At 42.7% G+C, this 21146-nt stretch overlaps 1 protein-coding gene across 2 annotated transcripts in view; it reads right to left on the bottom strand.

Annotated features, from left to right (window-relative positions):
* The window catches only part of SAMD12 (sterile alpha motif domain containing 12), a 184106-nt gene that overhangs the window by 83423 nt on the left and 79537 nt on the right, over positions 1-21146 (bottom strand). The window contains exons 4-5 of one of the 2 annotated variants that reach the window (XM_068163227.1): positions 16404-16544; positions 4620-4691 (exon numbers count right to left, since the gene is read on the bottom strand). In XM_068163227.1, coding sequence (XP_068019328.1) covers positions 4620-4691; positions 16404-16544 — 213 coding nt within the window. The remainder of the gene's footprint in view (positions 1-4619; positions 4692-16403; positions 16545-21146) is intronic. The other variant, XM_068163228.1, reaches the window with a different exon arrangement.

The following is a 21146-nucleotide window of genomic DNA, read 5'->3' as shown; positions in this document are numbered from 1 at the left end:
ACAGAGGGAGAGTAAATAAACCAAAGGATAGTGCTTCAGAGACATGGGTAATGATGGAAGGATAGAGATTAGAACATCTTGGAATCCAAAAGATAAGCTAATCACGCATAATATTATATTCCTGTCACTACCTGACATGCTGGTTGGTGATTTAAAAAAAAAAATCAAAAGAAAAGCCAAAAATGCCCTCAGCAGAGGCACAACGTGGTTGATATAGATCCTGGTGGAGCTCTCGGGGGCAATCTGATGCCCAGGGAAGCTCTTTGTGCCTGTGCCCTCCGCCCTTAGACTGCCGCTGGTCATAGGCTCAGCAGCACAGCAAATGAGGGCAGGCAGTAACAGGACTGCACACTCCTCAGACTGAGACTGCTCTCAGTCTCAGCGGGCAGAGGCTGGAGGAAAAAGAGAACCCTTTGTTTCCCCAACACAGCATGTACTTCAAGGAGAGATGATGCCAGGTATCTTAAGAGCTTCACAGCAAAGGTTTAAACGGAGGTGACTGACCCCCTGTGTTCATGGCTCAGCAGCTGGATACTTGCATCCCACTGCAGCTGTATTCTATTCCCTGCATCCTTGAAAAGCCCAGGCTGGCATCTACTTTATTCTCTCAGGGGAAAAAATTTAAAGAAAGATGCAATTCTGTTCCTCTGCAAATATAACACTTCCAATTTCACTTCTTGTTCTCTGCAGCACAGGAAAGGTAAAGATAGATAGAAAATCAATATTTTCACAGAGAAAATAAACATCTGTGAGTTCCCATAAAAGGAAGAAACTAAAGGGCCATGGCTATAGATGTCATAACACTGGCAGAACAGGTTGGATTAATGTGCTGAGGTAAAAGACTAACAAATAGAAATGAAAAAATGGCTTTGAGTGAATGCTACAGGTTACAGCATCATTTTTTGGAAGCACGCTGTGCTCTGTGGCCAAAGCATGGGGCAGACACAAGCACCTTCACACGGACACCATTCCTGGAAGCACCCACCCTGGGGAATGTTGCTGCCCAGTACATGCAGCCCTGCACTCCAGGAACTGGACTCTTGTGTTTAAAACAAAAGCCATCTGCATCAGCCAGGCAGCTCAAAGAGGCAGCTTCAGTTCTTGTTTTCTTCTTTGCCCCCAGGAACTTGCAATAAGGAAGGAGGAGACTGTATAATGAAAGGGAGACAGGAAGGTCTCCAGTAGGCTGAGTCCTAAAGATAGCAATGAAACTAGCACGAAGGGAAGGAGGAAACCACCCTCCCACATCGGAGGAAACCCCAAAATAAAACCTTTTGGCAGATGGTAAAAGACTTTAGCATTCAATAAAATGAACGAACTGCATGAGAATGCAAGAGGGCCTTAAGGGAGATGCAGAAAGCCCAAACAAAAGCTATTAGGAGGAAACCTGGTTTTTTTCAGTCACTCTTCAGTGTTATCATTTCAAGTAAGTTTTAGATAGGTTTTACCACCTTTTCTATTTAACTGAAACTATGCAGTTCATGGTTTTCAGGAGACTTATAACTTAATTGCCTGTACTAGTTAATTAAATGAAAAGGAAGACATTTTTGGTAAGTTTCCTGAATTAGAGCAAAAGTTCCCAATGAGCATTTCCTCTGGGGTTCTGCCTGGTCCCGGCCTTCCTGTGTAAGACTGGACACAACTCCACATAGGCAACAAAAGCCACAAGCACAAGATAATAATGATTTAACACTTGTAGCAGGTTCAACCACATACAGATAAAAGGAGGAACTCAGAGGACTAGAATCTGTCTAACTGCATTTATTGAAGTACTAACGTTGAGGAAAAGTTACCAAAGCACAGGTAAGTTATAACCCTGTCCCAAGACAATATATAGAATAAGTCCTTGTCTGCTTCAGACTAAAGGACTATTTAACTTACAAGAAGGGGGAGGGGGGGGGGGGGCAGGAAGAACCAAAACCCCTTAACCTAGAATTTGTAACTCATTAATATTAGCCTTTTTGGTTGGTGGTTTGTTTTAGTGGCAGTAGTTAGCTCCATGAAAATACGCTTGTAGAAAGCAACAGCGTAGGAAAAGATCATGCTATCAAATGTATCAAAACCCAGCAATTGAAGAGTGTAGCCTAATCAAATTTTGCTAACAGGTACAGATGAATACAATAAAGTTTAAGCTTTCAGGCTATTCAATCTGTAACATGTACAAAATCTTAGAATCATAGAATCAGTCAGGGTTGGAAGGGACCACAAGGATCAGCTAGTTCCAACCCCCCTGCCATGGGCAGGGACACATCACACTAGATAAGGCTGGCCAGAGCCTCATCCAGCCTGGTTGTAAACACCTTGCTTCACTATTGCCAGTATGGTTCAACCTGGCCTCTGCATTCACTTTGACATTTTTCCCATCTCAGAAAGAAGCTCTGAACCCAAAAGATCAAGATGCCAAGAGATGCTTTTAAAGCTTACCATATCAGTTTGCACTTGCAACAGTTTATTTGTTTGTCTTCCCTTAATTTTACACGAAAATACCTCCCCATTTAAGGCAGTGGGAGATTGGTGTCACATTAAAAGTAGGCAATGGCACTTGTGATATGCTTCATGGTGATAAAAAATAGGAAAACTATTGCCTATTTTTCCTCTGCTTATTTTAGCTATCCCAAAGTGGATGGCAAGCCCTCCAGCTGACAGAAGCAGGAACCTCCACAGGGCAATGCACTGCACCTATCATGGGCACCTGTTTTAGAAGGGCACAGATTATCTCTGGAGGTGGCTGTTGTTCCACATTGAGGGCATGGTTTAGTTGATTAGAAGGTGTTGGGTGATAGGTTGGACTTGAGGATGTCAAAGGTCTTTTTCCAATCTGGTTAATTCTATTGATTATTTGAGGACTGTAAGCAATGAGTTCAACCAATCATCTAACTTGTAGCTGGCTAATGTAAGATGCAACAAAGACACTTTGAAGTGCTCAAGACAAAAGGCAGTATTCTCACTGTTATCTTTTATGCCATTTTAGTGAAGAACACGAATAAAAAGCCTGAGACAAAAGCCAGTGTTTTGAGTTTCGCTTCCAACAGTGATTATGAAATTAGGATTGCAAATAATATTGGGAGTTCACATCCTCAAAAGAGATTGAGACCAAGTGCAAAATAGGCTTTATATAATTAAGAATAAAGTTCTAAAGAGAACCAAATATCAAAACTGTATTTTTTTAATACAATAAAATTGATGTGAGACCATATTTTTAATTTTAGAAAGAACTACCTTGGGTGAGAGAACAGAACACCTCTGTTTCTCTATTTGTGGTTTTAATTAAGTTCCTAAAAAGGTTTATGGATTTGATCCAGAGGTCAGCAGAGTCATTGGTACCCTTCAATGATTTGAATGGGCTTTATAGTCTCATGCTGTAGAGGAAAAATGGGGTTGATCCTGCTCTCATTTCAGCCAGTTTCATGTGTCGCTGAAATCAATGGAGCATTGCTCCTTCATTTGCCCTCACAGAAGCAAGAGCGAAGTTGAGGTCTCAGATTTTCAGAGTGAGATAACTGGGATAAACCCAAACCATAGCTGATGGCAGACATAAATTTACATTCCTCTTAGCAGAGCAGCTACTCTTGTTATTTGTTCACTATGCTAGAATTGATACAGAATGTGGGAATGAAGAGTATGGATAGACTAGAATAAACCAGGTTGGAAGAGACCTTCAAGATCATCCTGTCCAACCCACCTAAACAACTAAACCATGGCACCAAGCACCCCATCAAGTCTCCTCCTGAACACCTCCAATAGGGTGACTCCACCACCTCCCTGGGCAGCCCATTCCAATGGGCAATCACTCTCTCTGTATAGAACTTCTTCCTAACATCCAGCCTAAACCTCCCCTGGTGCAACCTGAGACTGTATCCTCTTGTTCTGGTGCTGGCTGCCTGGGAGAAGAGACCAACCTCTGCCTGTCTACAACTTCCCTTCAGGTAGTTGTAAAGAGCAATAAGGTTCAAATCTTAAAGCCAGCTAAAGACTTTCCCTAAGACTCCAGCTGAATTAATTATAAGCAGCAGAAACTTAAGGAAGATGATAGATTTAGGTGCTCCTAATTCCTAGGGACATCCTTGATGAAAGGATTCCCCTCTTCTGGTCCCAGGGTCTGTTTACATACCTCACCTAAACCTGTCTGGATTCTGATCATGTAGACCAAAAGAAAACACTGAATAGATCTGTACAACATATATTCTCATACCAGAATCATCATGCAATCAGATAAGCCATATAGAAGCACAGTAAAATTCCCACAGTGACATTCCCATTACTAGAGGGAACCAAAAGATCTCAAGAATAGCAGTAATGGTATAATATATGAACACAGGAGTTGCTGACAAAGCAATGGTCACCCATTTAGTGCTTATCGCAGCAGCTGATATTTAAGAAGGGAGCAAGAAAATTTATCAACAAACAATTCTAGCCAGTAACTATCAGCAAACAATAATAATTCACTGGAAAGAGCTTACTAGGATTGGATAAAAATAAAACACTCTTTGTATGACAGTAGCTGAAAGGGAAAAAAAAATCTACACCTAGAGGAAACATTTGTAGAAAAAGACAAAAAAAAAAAGCTCATAGATGTCTCATTTGATGAAGATACATCCCAGCAAAAAGACATTCATTACCTGGATGGGCTGTAAGGGCTGGCTGCTTTTCTATGACCCGCAAAAAACCATGCTCCATGTTTAAGTAGAGATCTACAAAAGTCAACAATATCAGTGGTTAGTGTCACAGTCAACAGCTGCAACAGAATGGATGGCACCTGCACTGCCAGACATGTTACAGCAACTCGGGGGTCTAGAGAAAGATGCATTCAGAAATTACTCAGGTGGGCAACAGTTTTTTTTCAGTGGAGCTTAAGAGGTAGGACTGTCTCTCCCTTTCTCTTTCCTGTCCCTTTTTATCTGAAACAGTTTGTATGCTTCAAAGTCTTTAAAGTTTGGAGTGAGAATTGTAACTGCTGTGACACTGTGGGAGTGATCAGGGTAAGGAGTTTTCAAATGTCCGTCTTCATCTTTAATTGCTTGACACTTATAAAAACTAGTCCACTGCCTAAGACAATGCTGATTGCTCCTCCCTACAGTCAAGATTCTTTAAATACAGCTGTACCACCCTGGCACCTTATGACAGGCAATAAGAAGGAATGGCTGAAAAGTGTTTCACATAGCTTTGCTCCCGGAACAAGCTAAGGAAACTCCTTGGTAGACAACTGTAGTCTACTAAGCCCTGTAAACTCAGGCTAAAAGAAAAATCAACAAAAGAAAATGATACCAGGAGATATTAATCTCTTGGCCTAACTTTAAGAGCAACCCTCAGACACTCAGGAGTTCTGGAAGGAACGAAAGACAAAAAGATGAAGAAAGGCGGCTTTCCTCTTTATTCCGCAAGAAGATTAAAATGTCCTAACGCACTAAAGAAAGAAGGATGTGTGATTACCACTCCATCTGTAACTCTGACACATGCCAAAGAGCAAAGAAAACAAAACCCATACAGCTCAGGGGATGTTGGAGAGTAAACTTTAACAACAGAAGCTTTGCACTACTACTCTCTGAACACACTTAGTAAGAACCTCCTCTATTTTTCTGCACAATGCTTTTTCTTACAGGTCTTTCTCTCAAAAAAACAGTTCCTGGCACAACAGTGCTCTCTCAACACAAAAATCCAATGACAAAGCTTCAGGGTCTGCTATCTGACATTACCAACAGTAAGTCTCCCATCTGGTCTCAGTAAAGAATGAAAGACTATGGCAAAATTACTTGTTTCAAGGCCCAAGTGTTGGAGTTGTTTCAATTTCATCTCACGTCATCAAATGCCATCTGATGGCAGTAGGGTTTCCCAGATGAACTGACTGCGAGGATGTGAATCCTATTTCTACTGGAGAGGACTCAAAACTCCAAGACTATGCCAATGTATATGCTTTTAGACTGTGCCCAAACTTGAAGGTGAACCTTGACATGCCTTTTTGGTCACATACAGAAGTCTTTAACTTGCTCCTACAGCTCCTGAGGATGAGAGGTCCAACCCTCTTGTATAGTTGAATGAGTATGCCAACTCACAAGCCCTGACAGTTTATGCCAGGATATCTGGATATAAAATGATGTCCACAATCCTGAGTCTGCTGTTTCCTCATCAGATTGTTGTCTGGTGGAAGTCAATACACAAGCCAAATGCATGCAGACCATCTACTTTTCCAATGATGTAGATAAGCTTAACCAAGAATAAGCTCCAGGATGTGGATGAAACCTTAGTGTGGTTGAGGAGCTTCAGAACTGTGTAGTTTTTCCATGTACCTACTTGCTTAAAGTTCAACTCATCGCTCTGACAGTGAGAAAACAAAGACTTCCTCAATCATAGAATAGTTTGGGTTGGAAGGGACTTCCAAAGGTCATCTAGTCCAACCCCCTCTGCAGCACTAGGTCAGGTTACCCAGAGCCATGCTGAGCCTCATCTTGAGTATCTCCAGGGATGGAGATCTCCAAGGATGGGGCCTCAACCATGTCCCTGGGCAACCCATTCCAGCGTTCACCATCCTTATGATAAAGAACTTGTTCCTAATATCTCCTCAAAACCTACTCTTCTCTAGTTTGAAACCATTGCTCCCATACAGGTGATACCTTCGGAAAACCACTGAAGTTCTTCAAGAGCCACTCACTACAGATTTTCTCAATGCACCCTTCCTTTGGAGAGGCAACTTTCAGTAAGCCAGGTGACTGGGAAGTATTTTTACTGATTAAAACTTCAAAGGTAATGCTGTCTAGAGCGGGATATGAGTTACATTTCAGGATCACACAATACAGCTGTTGCTGAACTGCCAACAGAAAAATGGAATTGTTAAAAAACAATTCCCTGCCACATTTCCATTCACATTCATGTTGCAAATGAAGGCTGCTGTATTTATGCTGTCATCTGCTGGAATTAGCACTTAAATAAATAAATAAAGACAGACAGGTGCTTTATGAGCACTTAGGCTGCACAGAAGAAAATTAGGTATTTTTAAAAGCTGTTCAGAACTTTTTTTTTTCAGAGTTCCAAGTCTGTAACATTAAGGCCTACAAGACCACTGTTAATATACTCCAATTAATTATTTTATAGAGAATCAATTTCAATTAAAATCCATTCAAGTAATAACTGGGAAAATTCCATAATATTGATCTTCAGGGGGAACCAGCAGAGTTCAAGTTGTTAATCATACTTGAGGATGTCATAAAACACTGGGCTAGTACCCATGGTTTATGATCACATCAAATAAAGAGTTTTGAGAAGTGCACCCTTTCCTTTGTGGAAGTTGCCAGAGATCTGCACACACTGCTTAGTAATAAAGAAACAGTTCATAACACTGCTGACTGCCTATGTATAACCAAGTAAATGAAGGTGCTCTATCATATGAAGCATAAAAGCCATTAAGAGTAAACTTTTATTTGAATAGAATCACATTCATTTTTAAAATTACATTACAGAAAGGCTTTTAAAGACTGTGAATAGGAAAAAGAAGAGAGAAGCTTTTAAACAACACAGGCTCTTTTTACACAACTTAGAAAGGCAACTTTACAAAGGCATAAAAAGCAGAGGGCTTTTCTCCTGCCTCCCTTGAATCTTTACACTAATTATAGCACTATACTGCACAGGCCATAAATGCTAGCAACAACAGGAAGAAAAATGCTTTTGAACTATTTGGCAGTGCTCACCTTCAGGAATTCAAACCAGCAAAATTTTCCTTTACATTTTCAGAAAGGCTTGAATGTGTGTTGCGTTTCTTAAAGGCAGCAAGATGGTGGAAGGCTTCTCAAACAGAGTGCATTTGTGCAGGTGTCAGCAAAACCAGTTTCAGAAAATCAGAAAGCTAAGTGTCACCAAAACTCATCTGAGTAAAGAGGGCAATTCACCCAGCTTCCAGACCAACATTTTTCAGTGTAGGGGTTTGGACATAACGAGTGAGATACTGATCTCACCTAACTTTAGCTGTCTACCATGTAGGCAAATACATGTGGCAGCCATCCCGAGCATCTGTAATAACCAATGATGAGCAAAAGGCATCAGTTATCTGATGTGTCTGAGGTGTGACTGGAGTGTCTGGTGTACAGAGGATGTGTAGTAACTTCTGCATGCTTAGAGACTCCATGGAAGGCAGAAGACACCCAACTGAAGGCACGCCAAGTTAGGCTTTGGCACTTTCAGCACCACTGAGGCTGCCAGTGACTATAACCTAGTTTGTAAAAAAACTTGTGAACAACTTGTTTCATGACAGAGACAGATATTCAATGGATAATAAAAGAACTAGGCAGGGAAGTACTCTTCCTAATGCTGCAATTCTTAACGCTCTGGGGCCTAAGAGGATGGCACCACAGAGTGGGGCCAGGGTTAGGGTTGAACAGCATCTGCTACTGTCACAGGCAGAGTGTTGGGACAGAGGGATACTGCATCTGACCAAGAACGGCCTTTCTTCTTTCTTATATCCAGTGCTCAGCTTGATCTTGAAGGTGTTAGCTAATAAATACAGTGAGGTTTTGAACCAGAAGCCCAGCACTGAAAGGGGTCAGAAGTATCATCAGGGCTCCCATTTCCTCAGCTATTTTATAAAACAACTTTATCAACCCTAATTTTATTCCCTGTCTGATTTCTGGAAAAATCTCAGAAGTGACAAACACGTTACACTGTAAATGGCACCAACTTACAATATGTAGACCTGAATCATTTAAACTCTTTGTGAAAGACTGTACCTATTCCTGGAATCCCTTCCACCAGCCTGTTCTTTTCAGCTGGGTGGAAAAACGAGTGATTTCTACTGGCACTGCTCACGAACAGCTGTTGTTAAATCACAGCCACTGACTGCTCAAAACTTTCCTATTTAGTTGAAAGTCTGTCACGACTGACTGCAGAACAAACAACACTGCAATTTCTTTTTCTTAAACCTTAAGCAGTTTTTCTCCTTAAACCTTAAGCAGTTTTTTTCCTTAAACCTTAAGCAGTTTTTCCTCCTTCTCTTTCCAACTTACATGAGTGGGGAGATGTGTGTGTGTTTGTAGATGTATATGTAAGTGTAGTATCTATCTGTCAAACCTGTAAGAAAGTTTTGGATATGCATTAGCTCAGAAGGGCTAAACTTTCCAGACCAAATTTTCCAGTAGACTGACTCCTGAGAAATTTGAAAAGCAGGAATGAAAAAAATAAATAAATAAAATAATCAACATTAATAAAATAGTAAGAAACCCAGACAACTGCAACCATGTCCTTGCAATCATACAAAACAGCTAATAACACATTCCCAGTAGACTGAGCTGCAATATTAACTATGCAAACAGATAAAAATGCAAATGTATCATAATATTATACAGCTAAAATCCTGTCACAGGAGTTTCATAGTTTCATAGTTTCATTCAGGGTTGGAAGGGACCACAAGGATCATCTAGTTCCAACCCCCCTGCCATGGGCAGGGACACCCCACACTAGATCAGCCTGGACAGAGCCTCATCCAGCCTGGGCTTAAACACCTCCAGGGACGGCGCCTCGACCACCTCCCTGCACAACACATTCCAGGGTTTCACCACTCTCATGGTGAAGAACCTCCTCCTCACATCCAGCCTGAATCTCCCCACCTCCAGCTTCATTCCATTCCCCCTAGTCCTATCACTACCTGAGATCCTGAGAAGTCCTTGCCCAGCCTTCCTGTAGGCCCCCTTCAGATACTGGAAGGCCACAATTAGGTCACCTCGGAGCCTTCTCTTCTGCAGACTGAACAGCCCCAACTCCTTCAGTCTGTCCTCATAGGAGAGGTGCTCCAGCCCTCTGATCATCCTTGTGGCCCTTCTCTGGACACCTTCCAGCACCTCCACATCCCTCTTGTAATAGGGGCTCCAGAACTGGAGGCAGTACTCCAGGTGGGGTCTCACCAGAGCTGAGTAGAGGGGGAGGATCACCTCCCTCGACCTGCTGGCCACACTTCTCCTGATGCAGCCCAGGATCTGATTGGCTTTGCGGGCTGCAAGTGCACATTGAGAGCTCATGTTGAGCTTTTTGTCCACCAGCACCCCCAAGTCTCTCTCCTCAGGGCTACCCTCCAGCCAGTCACTGCCCAGCCTGTATTTGTGCCTGGGATTGCCTCGACCCCGATGCAGGACCCTGCACTTGCTCTTGTTGAACTTCATGAGGTTGGCTTGTGCCCACCTCTCCAGCCTGTCAAGGTCCCTCTGGATGGCCTCCCTTCCCTCCAGCGTGTCTGCTGCACCACACAGCTTGGTGTCATCAGCAAGCTTGCTGAGGGTGCACTCAATGCCACTGTCCATGTTCATCTGTACAATTTCATAGCTGCATGCATGTTGCCTTATTCATACTCCAGACTAGGCCTACTGAAGGACAATTCTGTGCTAAACCTATCCAATGTATTGTCCAGTGTATTAGAACTTACTCTACCTGACAAATGAATCACTTGGTTATTTGATATGAATATGTATTAGCATCACATATGAATATGCATTAGCATACAGCAAGAGCTAAAAGCTAACTAACAGAACCATACTAATTCAATGGTCTAACAGGGACCATGGATTGCACTGCAAAGTATATTCTTAGGCTAGAAAGCAGCCAGGTGAAATTCAACTAGCTCATGCCACAGATGGAATTTGATATTTATCATCACTGATGCATGTATTTTAAACATTTTTTCTGCACCCAAATACACACTCCACACACAATGTTCTGCCTTGGATAAAACAAATGAAAGCTGGAGAACCCCTCAGTGCATACTTGTAACTGGAAAAAACTGATTTTCAGAAGTCTTAACAGTACCTAAAGCCTGAAAAATCTCTCAGGAACAACCATAGCTTCTGACTCCAAAGTCTATGTCCTCTGTAAGTGGTGAAAATGTCCTTGACTGGGAGTGGGAAAAATAAAACAAAGATTGCTCTTTTGTAGTCTAATGGGTGGTAGCAAAGCCACTGCACATTCTTGGAAGAGCAGCATTAAGTATGAGCACTGGGATTCCTACACTGGTACAGAAGAAAAGGATATAACATGGAAAAGGGATATGGACACAAAGTGAGAATGAACCCATATCAAGAGGAAGGTAAAGACTTCTTTACCTACAATAAGGCAGTACAGTATGTTGAGTCCTGGAATACAGTTTTGATGCTGTCACAAGGGACAAACTCCTACTTTTGGTTAATCTCAGACAGCATTTCCATGCTATACTTTGTGTTCAACTCAAAAGGTCTTTCAGAGATTTTGGACAATAACAGCAGCGTAGAACAAATGAAATCAGATGGGAATTAAGTTTGCTGGAGCTCTTCTGAAATATGAACTGTTTTTTTCTGGGCCTTGGATGGATGCCATGTATGCAGCACATGCAAGAAACATTTGCATTTGTGCTATAAGGCTCACATTTGTTTGTGCTGTAAGGCTCTTCCTGACTAGCTGGAAGCTTCAGGGTTAGGGAAAAGAAAAAAGTGAGGTCAAGACAATGAAAACAAAAGAATGGGTGCCTGTTAAGTGGACAGTTAACATCTGAAATGCCACATGCCTCTGAACACCACCACTAGGATATGAAATTGAGATTCCTCAAGTGTTACACACTCTCCCCACCAGCTGCCTGGGAAGGCGAACACCCCGTCTACCTGGAGCGCTTGTAGACTCCACATCTGCTGTTTTTCACAGGCAAGAGAAAGAGTATTTCTGGTGGAAGGAACTCATGATTCCTCGGGTGCCAAAACCTTGAGTCCAGTACATACCCAGGAAAGAAAACAGTACATCCTGGAACTGTAACAGGATGACCTTCTACCACTGATCTCAGTTGTTCTGACTCCCTTACAGCGATGACAAAGAAATGTGCTGATCTCAGGCAGTATGTCTTCAAGGGACATGAAGGACAGTCGGCAACAGCAGCTCAGATACCACAGTATCCACAGTACCCCACATAGGAGGAGAACAGCTAGATGCAATTGTCTTAACTCCAAATGACTTTCACTTCCATGTTTTGCAAGGTTCTCCATTTTTCTGACCACTCAAGACATGTTTTAGGCAGACGTGTAACTCTCAATCATTCATGCTGTATAGCAGAGCTACCACAGCAGATTTCATCTCCATATGTGGGAATTCAGAAGATGGGAGCTAGTCTAGTACTCTGAGGCTTTGATTACGGAAAATGACAACAAATTCTCTCACACATGGTGATGCAAGCTAGAATGGCAATGTTCAGCTTCCACCCACCTTTAACATTCAAGAAAGAAGCAGATAAGGTGGACAGGAACTAGAATCATGGTTTCATAGTTTCATAGTTTCATTCAGGGTTGGAAGGGACCACAAGGATCATCTAGTTCCAACCCCCCTGCCATGGGCAGGGACACCCCACACTAGATCAGGCTGGACAGAGCCTCATCCAGCCTGGGCTTAAACACCCCCAGGGACAGGGCCTCGACCACCTCCCTGGACAACCCATTCCAGGGTTTCACCACTCTCATGGTGAAGAACCTCCTCCTCACATCTAGCCTGAATCTCCCCACCTCCAGCTTCATTCCATTCCCCCTAGTCCTATCACTACCTGACAGCCTGGGAGGGTTCAGTGTCAAGCAGCTCAAATTTTGATCAAGCCTGCCTTTACTCTAGTATTAAGAGGCTGTAAAAATCTCTATAACACATTTCAGCTTTCATGGTCCTAGTTTTCATACACCACATGGACCCTGAAGGCAGTGTTTCCGTTACAAGGTTCCTCTAAAACCCAGTGCATGATCCATCACTAGCAGACATGGTTCTTACTTCATCTTTCCTCAGAAGATGAGTTGCATCTCTGAAGGCCTTCTAGTTCCCTTCCTGGAAAAATACAGTGCTATAATAGGTTCTGAATGAGCCAGTTTTGGAAATTGAAGGAAAGGAAACTGTCTGACTTATTGTGGCTATCATTTGGCACATATGTTTTTCAGTAGCTGAACACCAGTGCAGGAGGAGCAGAAAACTTACTGAAGAAATAATTTCAACAGGTATCAACAGCTGTGGTGATTTTCAATGAAGCATAAAGCTTTATTCTAACACATTTTGCTAGCAGGAGAATTTGTGTGTGTGTGTGAAGAAAATTTGGCACATTCTGTGGCCTGGCAGTATAATTTAGTAGCACTTTGCACTATATGAAATTCACAGGAAAGCTTAGGAGGGGGTCCAACATATCTTAAATGGAGGTATCTTTTAATTCAAATCCAAAAATGCTTCTTAAGATCAGCCCTATTAACAGATTGCTGTCATGGACACTTTGCTCAGAATCACACATAGCACTGTTCAACCACTTTGAAGACAGTCTCTTCCATCTAGCCAAAAGCAGGACTTGCATTGAAAAACCTCAAAATAACTTCTTCTCTGTGTAGTTGTGTAAGGCTTAAAAAAAACCCTATCTTTCAGCTCAGGCTTACAGTGATAACAGTACAACAATGGCGTTTCCAACAGGGTGCAGCTCTCCCCAAGAGGCATTGGAAGATACTCTGTCAAATGAGTTCCTCACCATCACTAAGTCAGTAAAAAAGCACAGATCAGTAGTTGGGCCCATGCCCTTCTGTGCTAGTGGAGGTTGGAATAGCATTTCTGTTGATAACAGCCTCAGTCAGGCAGTTCTTACTCCAAAGAAAAGTCTTCCTAGAACTGCAGACAAGCTTTCAATTACACAATCACATACTATTCTGGCTTTAAGGTCCCTGGAACAGTGTGGATGGTGTGTCCTGAATGAAGAAGAATGAAATAGTTCTGAAAAGACAAGTGGAAAAGAATTCCAGTTCTGTGGTGAGTTTTTAAAATGAGGTTAACTTGCTCTGCAGACAACAGAACACAAAACCACTTAAAATACCTGACAGATATTACATAATGCTTTTAAAAAAACTTCCCTTGCTCAATTCAGCTTCAACTGGGGTATGGACTAAAGTCAGTGGAAATCTTTTTGCTGACATCAATGGGCTCTGAATTAGGACCTCACTGCCTGCAACCCAGCCTGTGTGCTAAATGAATTCAGAAAGGAGTTGTAACAGCTTCTTTCCCCTAACAATCTCCTGATCTCACTGAGGGACAGAGGGCTTTTTTCCCTTCTCCTTTTGGAGGGCATTCTGGAGGACAGCTATTGCTAGACTGTGACCTGCATTTTGCAAATGGAACTTCCAAAACACAGAAACTGCTGGCATGAAAATGTGATACTTTTCAGAGAAAGAAAAAAAAAACCATTGGCCAACTGTTCTCCAAAACAGAAAAGGACTTCCAGAAAGCTATTGCAGTAACAACCTGGATTAGGAATGTATAAACCATAATGAGAATACGAGTGGGCAAGGTTTGAAGAAACTGGGCAAGGGGACAGGATCAGTTTTGCAGAACTGACATATATTCAGCTTTACAGATTGCACTGTAGTTGAGAAACTGTATCTTAACCTTGGTACTTGCAAACAAGTGCTTTCAACAGACACACTCCAACTGGGTGTAAATGAGGTGACAAAGGATAGGAATACTGCTGTCATCCTAGCACTTACTGTCCCCCTACTTAGGGATCATATGATTAGCACAAGGGAACCTTCTAGGGACTGTTATGCTGCTCCTTAACTTCAGCTCTACTTAAGAAGGCTGAAGTGGAGCTGAAGTGCACTGCAATAGCCAGCATCATTGTGGGGGAAAACAGCAGGAGCTGACCACCAGCTTTTTGCACACCTGTGCTGGCTTTCATAAAATGTATGGTGGCATGTCTTTCTATGATCAGACTGAGAAACAATGTTCTCCCTACACGACAGAGACACATCTATACACCTGACACTAGGCTGTCCTTCAGAGTCCAGCCTGTGTTTATTCATCCTCCTACCAAAGTTCAAAATTGTGTCCCCAGTTGCATAGGCAAGGAATAAATCTCAAAGGATGCTGCTCTGAATTGCCTGAACTGGCAGTTGCCACTGTCTGACTGATCATGACTCATACACCAGTTGATATGTCCAGAGGGGAACCAGGAAGAAGCAATAAAGGATAAGCCTGGAAACATATAGTTCTCAATGCCAAATGCATCTTTATAAAGATATCTGTCTGGACTGTGGTGATCAACTGACCCAAATTTATAGCTAGTGGGTCTTTATTGTCCCATATCAATAAAATCCCAGCTTCTGGAAGCAAGCTTAAAAGAATGATAGTTGGTGACCTGAACTTTACAATCTGGCAAACTCTCAAGTAACACTCCAGATATAGGGAAAGAAAGAACCTGGTCAATGCTGAATTAAAAGATGTAGGAATAATGCATGAAAGGATGAATGGATGAAGGGAAAAGGAGCAAGTCTAAACACCTGGGGAAGACATGCTTTCAGCATGTGCACTGTCTTTGACATGACACAGGTGAGGTGAGCTCATATTAACAGACCACGGCAAAATGAAGGACTCCTCAAGCTCCTCATCACAAGCCACAAGATACCAAGCCTGGAGGAGTAACTCAGTTGAGACATATGTGCTTTCAGATAAAATGCAGCTTACTGGACTAATCAGAGTTTTTCCCCAAACACAGCGAGCAAGGCTTAATCAGGAACACAATGTCATGTGTGAAGGACATTTTGTTAAAAATACACTGCATGTACTGAAGAACTCTATTTTTTCAGATGGTGTGACATATAATGGGCACTGAACCAAAGCACCACAACAGTATGTGGTTCATGCTATCTCACTGGACTAGCAAACAGCACTCAACATTGAGACAGTACTGCAGATATACAGCAGAGCATGTCTAAACCTTCCTTGACGCTTCCCACAATGCTCTTCTTTCATGCTGCCACAGCTCTTAAAAGGCCTTAAAAGAGAGCTAATAACACAAGTCATCATAAAACATCTTAACCTAATTTAGAAAATAAGTACAAGCTTTTTTGTGACTCCTTCTTCCCTGTCTTCTAACCAAGATCTTCGTATTGAGCCCAGTTTTGCGTTTCCTTATCAGCATAAATTAGAAGCAACTCCATTCAAGGCAATAAAATTACTCCAACACCAGAAAGGAATCAGCCATCTGCGAGAAACCAGTCTAACAGGTAATTTTCCACTGACAGTTCTCACCATAAAACAGGTTACAAAGATTACTCTTTTATCTAACACTGAAAGCAAACAACTAATGCAAAATGTGCAATGCCTGTGATGACGGCGTGTTCACTGCTTGGGCCCTGGGTGCAGTTATTTTCATCCTAGTAAGCAGACAGTTAAGTAAGACTACCAGCAAGCTGAGGATGGAGCCTATTCATCAGGCAAAACAGGCAGCTGAACATCTCTAGTTATTTATGCATTATTTTACCTTTTGTTCCCACCTTGGCAAGCATGTGGAGTCTAGGAGACATTTTCACAGGTCATTTGTTGCGGGAGAACGTCAAGTCACCTTTATGCCCTCAGGCAAACTTCTCCTATCTGATCTCAGTAACTGTCCATATCCAAATTGTTTTTCATACCTTGTGTAAGCAGCTGGAGGTTTCGGACTTCTTCTCTAACCTTCAGCTGAAGGACTTGCTGCAGAATGTGCTGTCGCAGGCTTTCCTGGGCAATGCCCATTCGTTCAAGCTTTTTGTCAGTAAGCCTCAGCAAAGCACGGCCTGGATGCAAAAGGCAAGAAGAATGATCACCCAAGGGTTTCCATTAATGCAAACGTTCTCCTTCTCACAGGATCACTTGCTACAGAAAAAAAATTCTCAGCCCTGAAATACCTTAGTCTGAGAAACTTGTTTCACCAACTAGGTGCTTCCTTACTGTTAGAGATCTCTGTTCCACTCCTTCCTTTTCTTTTGATTTTCTGTATTGTTTTGGTGCTTTGTGAGACATTTATGCATGTAAAACAGGCATCTTGTGCCATCTTAAACAAGCAGTTGCTGTTCATAGAATCAGCCAGGTTGGAAGAGACCTCCAAGATCATCCAGTCCAAGCTATCACCCAGCCCTATCCAATCAACTAGACCATGGCACTAAGTGCCTCATCCAGGCTTTTCCTGAAGATCTTCGGGGACAGCGACTCCACCGCCTCCTTGGGCAACACATTCCAATGGCAAATCACTCTCTCTGTGAAGAACTTCTTCCTAACATCCAGCCTGAACCTACCCTGGCACAACTTGAGACTGTGTCCCCTTGTTCTGGTGCTGGTTGCCTGGGAGAAGAGACCAACCCCTTCCTGGCTACAACCTCCCTTCAGGTAGTTGTAGAGAGCAATAAGGTCTGCCCTGAGCCTCCTCTTCTCCAGGCTAAGCAACCCCAGCTTCCTCAGCCTCTCTTCATAGGGTTTGTATTCCAGGCCCCTCACCAGTTTTGGTGCCCCTCTCTGGACACATTCCAGTACCTCAACATCTTTCTTGAATTGAGAGGCACAGAACTGGACACAGTACTCAAGGTGTGGCCTAACCAGGGGAAGAATAACAGACTGGCCTATTTTCAAGCATCTCCATTACTGTCAAGAAACCACCACAGAATGTGAATTCTATCCATTTAGTCAAGTTAAGATATAATGAGTATGAACTGCAATTCAGATATGCCTACGGTGTAACAGCCTAGCAGTTCATGGTCCAGCCTTCCAAATCCCTCTCAACAGTAACCTATCATGGAAAACCAGAAAAAAAGAGACAGGAATTTCCCTTCACAGCATCATTTACATCTCAATAATTTCTGAAAAGTATGTTTGCCTGACTACAAAAAGACTGTAAGAAGCCTTTGGTCTTTGCAGGCAATCCCTCCCCTCCCAGTTTGTGACTTATCTTTACCATTAGGAGGCTAATGTTGAATCACAGTTCTACACAGATTCTAGGTGTTAAAGAAATCAAGCAATTCACACTTCCCTGATTCTGCTAGTGGAACTCTGACTCCATCTTTTGGGCATTGCTACGCTGTAAGTAAACAGGAGGAAGGCAACACATTACCTCAGCCAACACTAAGGAAGTACTTGGACTTGCAGAGAACCAAGCGTCAAGACGAGCTTTACCTTAGCAAGAAACCCAAAACTCACTTTCTTTGGACTTGATCACTGTTGTGACCTAGTAAAGAGAGGAGTTCCCTGCAGTCCTCTACTGACCCCTGATTCATGGTATATACATTTGCTATCCAAAGGTGCCCTGGACAATGCTGCCAAATACAAAGGAACTACACTAATACTACCTCTGCAAATGGCATGTTGTTTGGTTAACTTTTTTTAACAGACTCACCTTTTTGCCTCCTCTAGCTCTGACTAGAACTGTAAGCACTTTTTAATTATTAAAAATCACTTCTTTAATTTCTCAGGCTCATAAGACAGCCAAGAGCAAGCTACTCCCTCTGCAACTCAGTAGCCTCTTTGGGATGAACAGCACAATTTAGCTCATCATAAAATGTTATTTAACATAGCAAGATAAGGCTCTTAATCTCTTTCCTTACAAAACACCAATGAGTACAGAACTTTCATGATTATTTTAATTTAAAAATTTAAGATAAATGCCAAGAATTTAAAAGGGTGCTTAATGTTTGCCCCAAACATTAAGCAGCTGGCACAAACTGCTAGATTTCACTCACAAGTGATTCCGTGAAGCAGTTGGTGTGATCTTGCCGTGATGCAATGTAAAATGCTGGGTTATTACTATTTACAAAGCAAGATGCTATGGATCAGGTGAAAAAATGACAGGGAACATACATTTTACAGAATAAACCAGGTTGGAAAATACCTCAGAGATCATCACATCCAACCTATCACCCAGCACCATCTAATCAACTAAACCATGGCACCAAGCACCCCATCAAGTCTCTTCCTAAACACCTCCGGTGATGGTGACTCCACCACCTCCCTGGGCAGCACATTCCAATGGTAAATCACTCTTTCTGGGAAGAATTTCTTCCTAACATCCACCCTGAACCTCCCCTGGCACAGCTTGAGACTGTGTCCTCTTGTTTTGGTCCTGGCTGCCTGGGAGAAGAGACCAACCCCCACCTGGCTACAACCTCCCTTCAGTTAGTTGTAAAGAGCAATAAGGTCTCCCCTGAGCCTCCTCTTCTCCAGGCTAAGCAATCCCAGCTCCTTCAGCATCTTCTCACAGGGCTGTGCTCCAAACTCCTCCCCAGCTTTGTTGCCCTTCTCTGGACACATTCCAGCAAGACAACATCTTTCCTAAACTGAGGGGCCTAGAACTGGACACAGCACTCAAGGTGTGGCCTAACCAGTGCTGAGTACAGGGGCAGAAAGACTTCCCTGCATTTTCTGCCCTTCCATGCCTCTGAAGCACTACCCACTAAGGAAGATGACCTTCGGCTTAGGAAAACTTCCTCTGAAACCATAAATAAGAATCCTGTGGGTTAATGTAATAATAAAATATGGAAATTAGTCTCTTACAGATCAGTGCCAGCTGTCCAGTTCCCCTGGTGATACACATTGTAATAATGACTGCCATTTTTTTTCAAATCATCTTATCACACTAAAAAAATCTTACAGCAATTTATAAAGGAAGTACAGCAGCCCAGGAGTATGGTCTGCAATGTCAATCAAGCAACTGAAAGCAAACAAAAAATAAACAAGTCATCGGTTTAAAGAGTGCCAGCACACATGTCATCTTTGGGCAGGGAGTCAGCAACAACAATATGAAAGGACAGACAGAGGCCATGCTCACCCAGTGCCCTCCACCTCTTTGTGGCCATGGATATAGTAATTTCTCTTTACTTCCTCTTGGCAACTCTTTATTTTATATTCAGATCAGTTTTCTATGCCAGCCACTGCCTTTGGAAGAGACATCTCTTTTCAATTCCTGGCATGCCAGTTCCTTTGTGGCTTAGGCTCAAAGCACAATGGCACTGGAAAAAATGTCTTTGACTCATACTACCCGCAGCAGCTTGCACAAGCTGCCTTAAGTTAACTCTTTCTTGCACCAAACCCAGTGTGTATGTTGAGGCACTGACAACACAAGAAGGCAAAAATCCACATGACATTTCAAGAATGCATTAAGTGACCTGAACTAAGAAAATTCAATTATCCCCAGGCTTATGTAGCCCTCAACACTTAGAATCATAGAATAGAATCATAGAATTGTAGAATCAATAAGGTTGGAAAAGACCTCAGAGATCAGTAAGTCCAACCTGTCATCCAACACCTCATGACTGATAAACCATGGCTTCAAGTGCCATGTCCAATCCCTTTTTGAACACCTCCAGGGATGGTTACTCCACCACCTCCCTGGGCAGCACATTCTAGTGCCCAATTACTCTCTCTGGGAAGAACTTTCTCCTCACCTCCAGCTTAAACTTCTCCTGGCGCAGCTTGAGACTGTGTCCTCTTGTTCTGGTGCTGGTTTCTTGGGAGAAGAGACCAACCCCCACCTAGCTGGAACCTCCCTTCGGGTAGTTGTAAACAGCAATAAGGTCTCCCCTGAGCCTCCTCCAGGCCAAACAGCCCAAACTCCCTCAGCCTCTCCTCACAGGGCTGTGCTCCAAACTCCTCCCCAGCTTTGTTGCCCTTCTCTGGACACATTCCAGCAACTCAACATCTTTCCTAAACTGAGGGGCCCAGAACTGGACACAGTATTCAAGGTGTGGCCTAACCAGTGCTGAGTACAGGGCAGAATGACTTCCCACTCCTGCTGGCCACACTATTTCTGATGCAGGCCAGGATGCAATTTGCCTTCTTGGCTACCTAGGCAACAAAAAGATTCAAGTTAGAACTTGAGTAACTTTTTATTCTGGTAATAAGGCATGCCTTTGAAATGATATCACTAATGTTTGGATTGGTCAATCAGTCCTGGCAATCCACTACTGATTGTGGATGCTTCTACCTCCAGTACCGTACATACCTGAAAGAGCAATCATCTGGTGCCAAGAACTCTGTTGGTGCTTGAACACTGACACCAATTGTCCAGAAAGGTTCTGGAGTTGGTGTCTCTGGAAACATTCAAAACCTGACTGACAAGGTCATTTTCTAAGAGAGTACACTGATCTTTGCTAGGACACAAGTAAAGCAATTTGACCTACGTCTCAGGGAAACTTCCCAGTGCTACAGAACTGGCACTACCTTTTAGATATGGCAGCTACACAGCTAAAAGAGACCAGGAGAGTTTTTTTCCAAAAGCACATGGACCAACAGAACCACAATCACTGCCACCATGAACACCTAGGCCTTGGCTTTAGCTGATTGCAAGGCTGAAAATTAAATGCTTTAGGAAGAACCCAACTCCCTCAGTATCTGCATGCATCTTTTAGCACCTA

This window comes from Melanerpes formicivorus, unplaced genomic scaffold, assembly GCF_026170545.1.
Source record: "Melanerpes formicivorus ecotype bairdi unplaced genomic scaffold, bMelFor1.0.p_v2 SCAF_71, whole genome shotgun sequence".
Classification (NCBI taxonomy): domain Eukaryota; kingdom Metazoa; phylum Chordata; class Aves; order Piciformes; family Picidae; genus Melanerpes; species Melanerpes formicivorus.
The sequence above is the reverse complement of the archived record's forward strand: the minus strand, read 5'-3'. Positions and strand labels throughout refer to the sequence as shown.